Source organism: Gossypium hirsutum, chromosome A05, assembly GCF_007990345.1.
Source record: "Gossypium hirsutum isolate 1008001.06 chromosome A05, Gossypium_hirsutum_v2.1, whole genome shotgun sequence".
Taxonomy (NCBI): Eukaryota; Viridiplantae; Streptophyta; class Magnoliopsida; order Malvales; family Malvaceae; genus Gossypium; species Gossypium hirsutum.
This window is the reverse complement of record NC_053428.1, coordinates 77,189,009-77,201,705: the sequence shown is the minus strand read 5'-3', so window position 1 is coordinate 77,201,705 and position 12,697 is coordinate 77,189,009. Positions and strand designations below refer to the sequence as shown.

At 37.8% G+C, this 12,697-nt stretch overlaps 1 protein-coding gene across 1 annotated transcript; it reads left to right on the top strand.

Moving 5' to 3' along the window:
• Positions 1 to 11,368: 11,368 nt before the first annotated feature.
• Positions 11,369 to 11,995, top strand: LOC107960559 (stress response protein NST1-like). The gene has a single exon (XM_041111997.1). It carries the CDS (start codon positions 11,369 to 11,371, stop codon positions 11,993 to 11,995), a length of 627 nt encoding a protein of 208 aa, XP_040967931.1.
• Positions 11,996 to 12,697: the final 702 nt, after the last annotated feature.

Sequence of the window (12,697 nt, the reverse complement as noted above, 5' to 3'; positions counted from 1 at the left end):
TATGGTACACGCGCTAAGTCAAAGAATATGGACCAAATATTTGAACAGCTACAGAAGGATATGCAGGACCAATTGCAAGAGCAATTTGCAAAAATGCAAAACGACATGAGGGAGCAAATGTTGGAGGCTTAAAGGAACATGATGGCTGAGATGGCTCAACTACTGAAGGCCACTGATAAGGGAAAGGCTCCCATGACAATTACTGGCGAGGATGGTGAGGATCATCCTACAGGTTTCCCCATGTGTCTACACAAACCGAGGTACTTCCTAGGAGGCCGTCTGTCACTATAAGGCCTCAACAAGGGTCGGTCGATGCTGGGATCCCTATAAATTTCCCAGCTGGCTCGGGATTTAATTTGGGCGACAATCCCATAAATCTTGTCATTCCTGACTTAGACATGGCTGAAAAAGAGGATTTTATAACAGAGGCTGCAAGACAGTTAGAAGAACGCTGCAAATGGTTAAAGGAAAAATTCAAGGTTTTAGAGAATGCTGATGGGCATCATAGAGTTGATGCCAAAGATTTAAGTTTGGTCCCAGACTTAGTGCTTCCTCACAAATTCAAGATGCCAGAATTTGAGAAGTACAATGGGACTACTTGCCCAGAAGCCCACATTACGATGTTCTGTAGAAGGATGACTGGATACGTGAATAATGATCCACTATTTCCAAGACAGTTTAATTGGAGCAGCAGCCAAGTGGTATAATTAACTGAGCCGGGCCAAAATAAGTTCATGGAGGGACTTGCACAGGCCTTCATGCAGCAGTACAATCATGTGACTGACATGACTTCGAATAGGATCACGCTGCAAAACATGGAGAAAAAGCCTAATGAAAATTTTAGGCAATATGCACAGAGATGGAGAGAGGTGGCAATACAAGTTCAACCACCGTTGTTGGAAAAGGAGACTACCATGTTGTTCATCAACACTCTAAAGGCTCCATTCATCACTCACATGATTGGGAACACCACTAAAAGCTTCGCGGTTATAGTGACGGCGGGAGAGATGATCGAAAATGCCATAAGGGGTGGCAAAATCGAGGGGAAGCGACTAAAAGATCAGCTCTAAGGAGAAAGGATAGTGAAGTGAATAACACAAGCACCTTCAACATGAAGGTAATCACAGTTGGTCAACTTAAAATAGTTGCGGTTAAGCAACAGAGTTCTCAAAAGTAGGAGTCGGGTACAAGGCAGAATTCTGAAAGGATGCAGTTCACACCTATCCCCGTGACGTTCAAGATTGTGAAGAATTCAAGGCCTTAATGCAGGGTTTATGGACAACAAAGAGCTACAAAATTTTGAAGGTAGCTCTTGTGAGAAACAAGTATGTGTGCTGGAGAATGAACAGAAAGGAACTAGCTGGCCAAGGATTATTATTTCCCTGCTTGGGAATAATGAAGTGGGGGCACAAACGGTACCTAAGGTCATTATCCATAAGCCTACGCCTTTTCCTTATAAAGATAGCAAGAGGGTACCATGGAGTTATGACTATAGTGTGACAGTTGCAGAGGAGGAGAGTATAGCCAGTACGTCTAAAGATGTACAAGTTCAGAGTTCCCATACACGGAGTGGGATGCGGTATGATATGGTGGGCGTCAAGAAGGAGCCCACAAAATGAAAGAATGTTAGTGTAGAGAATGAGTGCAGAGAAGGAGAAAGAGGCTGAAGTGCCTGTTAAGGAGCCAGTAAAGGAGGAGGAAGCTAATGAATTTCTAAAGTTCCTAAAGCATAACGAGTATAGTATGGTCGAGTAGTTGTGTAGGCAGTCGGCTCGCATATCAGTATTGGCTCTACTTCTGAGTTCTGAGGTGCATCGGAATGTATTTATGAGGGTGCTCAATGAAACATATGTCACCCATGACATATCTATTAACAAGCTGGACCGATTGGTGAATAACATAAGCGCGGATAATTTCATCTACTTTAATGATGATGAAATCCCGCCAGGGGGTAGGGGGTCAACAAAGGCCTTGCACATCACCACTTGATGCAAGGGGTACACACTCCCAAGCATGCTCGTCGATAATGGATCAGACTTGAATGTTCTACCATTGTTTACATTGAACAGATTACCCATTGACGGTTCTCACATGAAGACATGTCAAAATATGGTAAGAGCCTTCGACGGTACAGAAAGAAAGGTGATAGGAAGGATTGACATCCCCTTGGAAATTGGGCTGAGTATATACGAAGTAGACTTCTTGGTGATGGATATCAGGCCCTCTTTCAATTGCTTATTAGGGAGGCCTTGGATACATTTAGCGGGAGTGGTGCTCTCATCGTTGCACCAAAAATTAAAGTTAGAGATGGATGGATGGTTAGTAACCATCAATGCGGAGGAGGACATTATAGCCGCAGTCACTAACGAGGCCCCTTATGTCAAAACAAACGAAGAGTCTATTGAGTGTTCCTTTCGCTCTTTAGAATTTGTGAATGCAACCTTCATTTCAAAAGGGAGTGAGCCACCGGTGCCAAAGATAGCAAGAGCCACGATGATGGCTCTATAAATGATGGTGGGAAAAGGAGCCTTACCAGTAAGAGGGTTAGGAAAATACCTGCAAGGAGGAACTCAAATCCCAGAACTGAAAGAGAGGAGAGATCGTTTTGGTCTGGGCTTCAAGCCAGACTATAAGTAAACGAGGAAGGAAGTTGAGAAGCGCTAATAGGGAAGAAGGGCGCACCTTAATGGAAGAGAAGTGGAGTGGGAGCTGATGACATTCCCTCCACTATCCCAAACCTTCATATCGGGAGGGTTACTTATAGAAGAAAGTCATCAGGTTAATGCTATATTGGACGAAGGATCAGAGCAAGGAAACCTTGAGGGTATTCGCCCTTACGAACCGAGAAGCTCTCTGAACAATTGGACTGCGGAGGAACTTCCTGTAGTCTTTAGGAATTTTTCAGAGTAATTTTCAAAAAATTCTTGTTAGTTTAAGGCCTAGGAGTAATGGGATTACATTTGTGGGATGGGCTTACGATCATCTATTATTTTTTAATAAAACATAACTTTTATCAATTTGAACGAGTATTATTTTTTATCAACCAATATTCTGTTAAACTTTTGCAATTCTTATTCTTTCATTCATAGCACATAAATAATCATTCTTAAATTCATTCATTCTTTGTATACTTAAATTCATTCATTCTTTTTATATTCTTTATACCTCACAGGTCCCTAGATATCAATGACATGAGCATTGATATTACAAATCCTGATTTCTTTCACGAACAAGACATGTGTTTAGAGGAATCTCAGGATTTTGAAGATGTCCAAGATTGAGATGTGTCTCCGGATCTATTAAGGATGGTAAAATAGGAGGAAAAACAAATTATGCCCCATGAGAAAGAGACAATAGAGAGTGTAGCCCTAGAGGAGGGGAAAGAGGTGAAAATCGGCACGCATATTGCTGAAGACACAAAGCAAGGACTGATTGAGTTGCTACGTGAGTTCAAGGATATCTTCGCATGGTCCTATCAAGATATGCCAGGGTTAAATACCGATATTGTGGTGCATCGTCTTCCAATAAGACAGGATTGTAAACCAATCCAACAGAAGTTGCGAAGAATGAGAACAGATATCATATTAAAGATAAAGGACGAAGTCAAGAAGCAGCTCGATGCAGGATTCTTATAAGAAGTGAAGTATTCTAAATGGGTAGCTAACATTGTACCAATCTCTAAGAAGGATGGGAAGGTACGAATGTGCGTTGATTACAAAGATCTGAACAAAGCTAGCCCAAGAGATAATTTCCCTCTGCCACACATAGACACTTTGGTAGACAATACAGCGGGATATTCGTTGTTCTCCTTCATGAATGGTTTCTCGGGGTACAACCAGATCAAGATGCATCCGGAAGACATGGATAAAACCACTTTCATAACATTGTGGGGAAACTTTTATTAAAAGTAATGCCATTTGGATTGAAGAATGTAGGGGCAACATACCAACGGGCTATGGTAAGCTTATTCCATGATAAGATGCACAAAGAAATTGAGGTGTATGTTGATGATATGATTGCCAAATCTCGAACGGCGGAGGAATATATTAAAGTTTTGAGGAAGCTGTTCCTGAGATTACGGAAGTTTCAGTTAAAACATAATCTAGCAAAGTGCACTTTTTGAGCCAGGTTAGGGAAGTTATTAGGCTTTGTGGTCAGCGAAAAGGGAATAGAAGTTGACTCAGACAAAGTTAGAGCCATACGAGATTTGCCTCCACCACGTACTCAAAAGGAAGTTCGGGGTTTCCTTAGAAGGTTGAATTATATTGCTCGATTTATTTCACAATTAACTGAGAAATGTGATCCTATATTTCGCCTCCTTAGAAAACACAACCAAGGTACTTGGAATGAGGAATGCCAGAATGCCTTTGATAAATTCAAGCAATACTTGCTAAACGCTCCAGTATTATCCCCACCTAGTTCGGATAAACCATTAATTTTGTACTTATCAGTGTTTAGTAATTTTATGGGATGTGTGCTTGGTCAACATGATGAATCGGGAAGAAAAGAGAAGGCAATATACTACCTCAGTAAGAAATTAACAAAGTGTGAGATGAGATATTCGCCAATTGAGAAATTGTGTTGTGCTTTAATCTGGACGACCCGAAGGTTGAGGCAATATATGTTATATCATACAACTTGGCTAATTTCAAAACTTGATCCATTAAAGTACATGATGGAGTCAACAACACTAAATGGAAGAATGGCAAGGTGGCAAATATTGCTTTCAGAATTTGATATAGTCTATGTGAGTCAAAAGGCTATAAAAGGTAGTGCGATAGCAGAATTTCTGGCAAGCAGAGCTCTAGAAGATTATGAACCATTAGACTTTGATTTCCCTAATGAGGAGTTGTTGTATGTGGCAACTATTGAAGAACGTCCATGGAAGATGAACTTTGACGGCCATCCAATACAGTAGGAAAAAGAATTGGGGCAATCTTGTTATCCCCAAATGGGAATCATTATCCATTCACATGTAGATTGGATTTTGAATATATGAACAATATGGCTGAGTATGAAGCATGCATCATGGGGATCCGAGCAACTATAGAACGAGGAATAAGAACCTTGGAAGTATATGGAGACTCTGCGTTGGTAATTTACCAGCTTAGAGGTGAATGGGAGACAAGGGATCCTAAATTGATCAATTATCGAAAGGTAGTTTTGGGGTTACTTGAGGAATTCGATGACATTACTTTCAATTATATCCCACGAGATGAAAAGCAGATGGCAGATGCTCTAGCAACCTTAGCTTCAATGATTAAAGCAAATAAAGAGGAGGAGGTGAGACCCATTCAAATGAGTATCTTTGAGGCTCTAGCTCACTGTTGTAACATTAAGGAAGAAGAAAATGATGATAATCCTTGGTATCAAGATATATTGCGATATGTGAGAGATCGTAAATACCCAGAACAGGCAACTGAAAATGATAAGCGAACTTTAAGGAGATTAGCCTGCGACTACGTGGATGGGGACATCTTGTACAAAAGAAGAAAGGACCAAGTACTATTGAGATGTGTTGACGCCGTGGAAGCTAAGTTAATCTTGGAAGAAGTTCACGAGGGTGTTTGTGGGACGCACGCTAATGGTTTCACGATGGCTAGATCAAATCATGAGGTTTGGATATTATTGGTCTACTTTGGCAGGGGATTGTATCAACTACACCAAAAAGTGCCATAAATGTCAGATTTATAGAGACAAGATTCATGTACCACCTTCACCTCTACACGTTATGACTTCTCCATGGCCTTTTTCTATGTGGGGCATGGCTGTAATTGGGCCAATATCACCAAAAGCTTCAAATGGGCATCGCTTTATTTTTGTGGTCATTGATTACTTCACGAAGTGGGTAGAGGCTGCTTCTTATGCGAATGTTACTAAGTCAGCTGTAAGTCGATTCTTGAAGAAAGAGATTATTTGTCGGTATGGGATACCTGAAAGGATCATATCTGACAATGCACTGAACTTGAACAACAAAACAATAGCAGAATTTTGCAGTCAATTCAGGATCAAGCATCATAATTCTTTGCCGTATCACCCACAGATGAATAGGGCAGTTGAAGCTGCTAAGAAAAACATCAAGAAGATAGTGGGGAAAATGACTGAAACCTACAGAGACTGGCATGAGAAATTACCATTTGCACTCTTAGCCTACTGAACGTCTGTCAGAACCTCTACTGGGGCAACTCCTTTCTCGTTGGTTTATGGGATGGAAGTAGTGTTACCCATTAAAGTAGAAATAATGTCTCTCCGAGTCTTGTCAGAGATAAAGTTAGATGAGGCTGAATGGATACAATCACGATATGATCAATTGAACTTGATTGAGGAAAAGAGGCTAAGGGCCATTCGTTATGGTCAGATGTATTAGAAGCGAATGATGAGAGCTTTCGACAAGAAAGTGCGACCAAAAGAATTCCACGAGTGGGATCTTGTACTGAAAAGATCCTTCCCATTCAACATGTCATGTCATAATATCATACATGTATGCAAAATGTCATGCTCGAATACAGTTAAACATATCATAGGTGTAGTAGCCCATTTCTGCCCGGTCCCGTAATTAAATGAATAAGTAAAAAAAAAACAAAACATAAATTAAAAATAATAAATTTTACATAGTCCATGTACAAAGCCCAAAACTCATTTACAGCCCATTACCCATTCACATTTGACCCATACCTAAACCCTATGCCCGGTTACAACCCGATAGCTCATTATACTTAAACCCACTAACCCGTTACATCCCTGACCCAACTCAGTGAAGCCCAAGAGGCCCAAACCATAAGCCAAGGACGGAAGACCTAGGGTTTCAGAAACCCTAGGCGCCGCAATCAATGTGTCGGTTCGTCTCGTGTCGTTCCAGCTACTGCCATCAATACCATGATTCCAGGCTTCGAATCAAGCTGTGATCGATGCCCGAATCAACGCTAGTGCCGTCGTCAGTGTCGTTCATTACTGGCCTCTTCGCTGGTATCTGTAAAAGAAGAAGAAACTACAGCAGAAAAGGAAAACAGATAAGGAAAAGAAATGAAAGATTTCTTTCTGAATGTAAACAATTCATAGAAGGCTATAAAAGCCTCTTTACAAATCTGTACAACGGACCGATTTTTTTGATAGAGAATAAAAGGATACACACATATATTCACAGAGGAAATAAGAAACAGTGGCTCATTTTCTAAAAGGTGATTTAAATCTCATATTCTGTTATTTATTTTTATATACAAACATACGAATCGTTTTTTCGCAAAAACTATTAATATTTAAAAGAAGGAAGGAGTCTTACCCTTCATTATAGGCGAAAAAACGAAGCTTTTCAGCTTCCGGCCGCCGTAGATGGCAAAATCTACGGTGGCGCGTGGGCGCGTGCGGAGGTCCAATGACTGGAGCCATGATGGTCGATGGCCAGAGCTCTGAGGGCTTCAGAGCATTTCTGAATTTTTTTTTAACCTGGTTTTAAAATGATTTGTTTTAGTTAAAATTGGCTTATATAGCCTTATTAGAACGACGTCGTTTAGCTTAAAGCAATAAGCTCTAAAATGGCGTCGTTTCAGGGCTTAGATCCGCGTGTTGACCCGATTACCCGGGGAGGATCCACGTGTTTTTGTAGATTGAAATAATTTCCCAATTGGTCCTTCTGTGGTTTTTTTTATATTTTCAAATTCATTTTATTTTATTTTTAAATTAGCCCTAACCTCTCATAGTTAATTCAATTTAGCCCTGAAGGTCATTAAAATCAGTTCTAGAGAACGACGTCGTTTTGGGATTAGGGTCGAATTACCCAATGAGTTCCTCGACTTTCAGTGCGTGTTTTAATCAGGTCCAAAGTTTCTATTATTTTGCAATTAACCCCAGATTCTTCAATTAAATTCAATTTTAATCCTTTTTTATTTTAAATACTTTATTTTTTTATTAATTATATAAAATAGTACATATTATTTTATTATTACACTTTTTAAAAAAAATTTATCATATATTTTTATTATATATATTATTTATTCTGTTATATTTGTATTTTTATTATATGTTATATATTTTTATTATATTTTATTTATTTTACTATATTTTGATATTTTTATTATTATTTTATATATTCCTTATTATATTATATTTCATTATATTTTATCTACATATTTTATTACATATTATATTTTGTTATATATTATTCATTATAATATCTTTCTTTCTTTTATATATATTATATTATATACATTTTATTATATATATATTTTTATATTATTTATTATATTATTTATATTATTATATATTTTATTTATAAATTATGTTATACACTATATATTTTACCATATTTCCTTACATTACCTTTATTTTATTATAAAATATATATTATTTTATTACTTATTAATTATATACATTCTTAAATTTTTTTTATAAATAAATGTAATATCAATATTTAGTACTTCTTTTTTTAAAGTTATTATACCCTATAGTATAACCTATATATGTATATATATCATTTTTTAAAAAAAGGATTCTCTTTTATCATTCTTATATTATTCAATATATTTCTAAATATCTTATTTCTATGTGCTTTATAATTTATACATTTTTAATTGGTTATTTATTTTTTTCTTTTATTTTGATATTGTTTAGTAGGTTAAATTTTCATATAATATTTGTTATTGATGTTTACATATTTGCATGAAAATTGATCATTTATGTTGATTTAAGGTACATTTGCATGAAATGTTGTTATATATGTGTTATACAATTTATACCATTAAATTTATTATACTCTATGTTGTCTTTTGCATGTAAGGATAATGCATGTGTATTTGTGTTTATAATCATATGTATATAAAATGATAACGTATATTGTGTAATTTGTGCCATTATTTATTATTTTCTATACTATATTTGCATGAAATGATTAAAGCATATATATTGTAATTAGGTTTATTTAATTTCCTATAATATGTAAAACATATCATTACTTTTAAAACCAAAAGTCATATTTCATTCAATTCAAAAAAAGAATTTTAAAAAGTGAGGCAATGTTTTGATATTTAGGAATTCGGAAAGTAGTGCCCTAACATACTGGGTTGCGATTTCCCGTTTTTCTAAATATCTAAAATATCCTTTTAAACGAGTTTTACAAATTATAAGATGATTTAAGCTACGAAAGTTTAAAGATATCGTGTCCAATTATGCTGGTTGTGATATTTGTACTCTTTTGAAGTGAAGGAATCTTGATTATTTTTAACTCAAAAGATTACGGTTTTAAAAGAAATCTTATTTCTAAATTCTTTCAAAATTCTGACATTAAGACAAAATTATTCAATTTGGTACCAATTTTGGGCGTTACAAGGGTGCTAATCCTTCCTTGTACGTAACCGAATCCCGAACCTGTTTTCTCGTAATTTCGTAGACCAAAATGTTTTATAAAGTGACCCAATCACACTTTAAAAGGTTGCTGACGACTCCTATTTTTTTCATTTTTTTCAAAATGTCGAACCCGATTTTTTCCAAACTCGTTTTAAAAACAGGTTTCGACAGCTTGGCGACTCCGCTGGGGACCTATAAGAGAGTCAAGCCAAGAAATTGATTTTTTGTGTCTTAATGTCAAAAGTTTGGAAAATTTTAAAAGATTGATCATTTTACAAGTGTTTGCTGCATATGTTGATTTCGCCCATTGCATTTGCATGACCGTCGGTCACACCTTTAAGTGGGAGTAAGAAACGAAGCTTTCGTGAGGTTTTCACCTCCGCATGAGTCAGTGGATTGCTTCCGAGATACTGTACTTATGTCTTCGTGAGATTTTCATCTCCGCATGGCCATAGGGAAATGTGTTCCCCTGAACTGAACTTGGTCTATATGAGCCTATAATGGGTGAGGATCGAGGAATCTGCTCGTTCAGGTACCCTTACTTTAGAACTAAAACTCATATAGTGAACTTTAAAGAGCTTACCCTAGGAATAATAGTGATAGCCTTTAGTAAGCTACCCTTGTAAGTACTTGTTTATCATTTTTTATATATGATACTGACCTATTTTATTTTGTTGTTATTGCATGTCACTCAACATTTAAAGGTGTCGATTCAAGGTTTGATTTCTAGATTAGAAAGTTTTGTAATGAGGAATGAATATCTTAATAAAGTGGAGGACAACACCTCTGTCTGTACCTGGTCAGAGAAAATCCAGTTAGAGAAAGGAGATAGAGTCACCAAGGGGTATACATCAGAGTTATGGGACTTCACTCGTATTAATTCGATACAGAATGAGTTTCAGGAGTTGAGAGACATTTGGGCCCAATAGTATGACGAGGCTAAGCAGCTTTTCTATCAGAATTATGGAGATCTTCCTTATTTGCTAGACATCAAGGTAGATAAACATCTATTCCGATCTATGGTACAGTTTTGGAACCCTGTTTATAGTTGCTTTACATTTGGTGATGTTGATCTTGTACCTACTTTGGAGGAGTATACGACTTTACTACATTGCCCGAGGATTCAGGGTTACAAGGCTTATGTTAGACCTGCTAGCCTTCCAACTTTCGTGAAGAAGTTGGTGGTGATTACTGGGATGAGTGTGCAGTGGGCTGTAGCTCGTGTGCAGCAAAAGGGTGATAGTAAGTGCGTTCCATAGGCCGTTTTGAGGGATTTGATATCGAAACATCCAGACGTAAAGAAAAAGGTTGACGTCCTAGCTTTGAGTATTTACGGCATGGTTATTTTCCCAAAGGCATTGGGGCACATAGATGAGGCAGTTGTAGATTTATTCGATGAGTTAGTAAACAGAACACACCAGTTCTTGCAATCCTAGCCGAGACATTTAGATCCTTGAGTGCATGTCGGAGAGCTGGTGAATGTAGATTTATTGGATGTGCACAACTATTATTAGTTTGGTTCCACGGTCATTTTTGGAAGGTAGATAAAGTTCCTTGCCGAGTGTTCTTCAAATTCTATTCTCCGCTAAAGGAAGTAGCAGCTACACCAAGGAGGGATGACATTACAGAGGAAAGCTGGATAGAAATACTTCAGAATCTTCGAGAAGAAGATGTTACGTGGAAAGCCCCTTGGATGACCCCTAGTGAAATTCTTTATCGGTGCGGAAGCTTTGATTGGGTACCTCTTCCTAGAATTTAGGGAGTTATTGGTTATACACAATTACTCATTCTAAGGCAATACAAGGCGGAGCAGTTTATATCGGTAACACAAGGGTTAGCTCAGAGTGACTTCTCGTATAAAGGGGATCATTATAAGAAGAAGATGCGAGAAATTTCTGAGGCTTGGAAGAAGGTTTGATGCGTGAATATTTTGACTAAAGGACCGGCGACAACTTCTGAATACAAAGGATGGTTTACTAAGAGGATTAATGACAAAATCCCTAGACCGAGTTTGGAGACAGCTCGATCGATGAAGGAGAAGTTACGAGTGATTCCATCAGAGTCAGAAGTCATAAAGCAAGAGTTTAAAAGGAAAAATTTGGAGCTCGAAAAAAAGATAGAGAGGCTCGAGGAGGAAAAGATGTACCTAAGTTTAGACGTTGATGTTCAGAAAATTGAGGTCGAAAAAGTAAGGAAAGAAAAGAGGAAGATTGAAGAAGACCGAGATGATTTGAAGACACAGTATAAGAAGACACATCTATCATTAAAGAGAGCTGTATTGGGGAAGTCTTCAGAGCAGTGGCAACAAGAGGTCCAAGAAGAAAAAGCGAAACCCGAGTATTGGGAGAAGAAGTTCCAAGAGATGCAGTCGCGTAATCAGGCCCTAGAGAAGGAAAATCAGGGATTAAAAACCAAGATGGCTGAGCTTGGACAATCCCTTCATCATCACCGAAGTCGTAACTCTGAGGTTGAGCTAAAGGCAAGCTTGGATAAGATCGAGGAAATGAAGTATAATATTAGAGGGTTAGAGCAGCACTACAGGACTGTGAGCTACGGATTGAGCAGCTCGAGGCATGAGAAGAACAGTGGAAGGGAGAACTTCACCATCTTCAAGATCAAGTGGGAGATAGGGATTATCTCATGGGAGAAGCTATAGCCCAAATTCGAGAAGTCGCAGATCATTTACTAGACCTAGCAATACAAGCTAATGTATTGAGTACAAAATATGAGTTAGTGTCAGATAAGTGTCTAGAGTTAGCTTTGTTGTTGGATAGGGTTAAAACCTTGGGCCTGAGGGCAAAGGCGTATTTGAAATCTGTTTTATGTAAAGACTTTTGTTTCTCAAATAACATTTTCTAAAATGAAATTGAATCAGAATCGATATCTTTTAGCATTCATGCATTTGCATCTCATCACATCATATGCATTCAAGTTTGTAGAAAGACCCTAATTAGTCAAAATTATTAGGGAGAAAGAGAGAGTAAGAGCAAGAAAATCTGGAAGCAACACATCCTTACGGTACACGCACTAAGTCAAAGAATATGGACCAAAGATTTGAACAGCTACAGAAGGATATGCAAGACCAATTGCAAGAGCAATTGGAAAAATGCAAAAAGACATGAGGGAGCAAATGTTGAAGGCTCAAAGGAACATGATGGCTGAGATGGCTCAACTACTGAAGGCCACTAATAAGGGAAAGGCTTCCATGACAATTACTGGCAAGGATGGTGAGGATCATTCTATAGGTTTCACCCCACCCCATGTGTCTACACAAACTGAGGCACTTCCTAGGAGGCCGTCTGTCACTATAAGGCCTCAACAAGGGTCGGTCGATGCTAGGATCCCCATAAATTTCCCA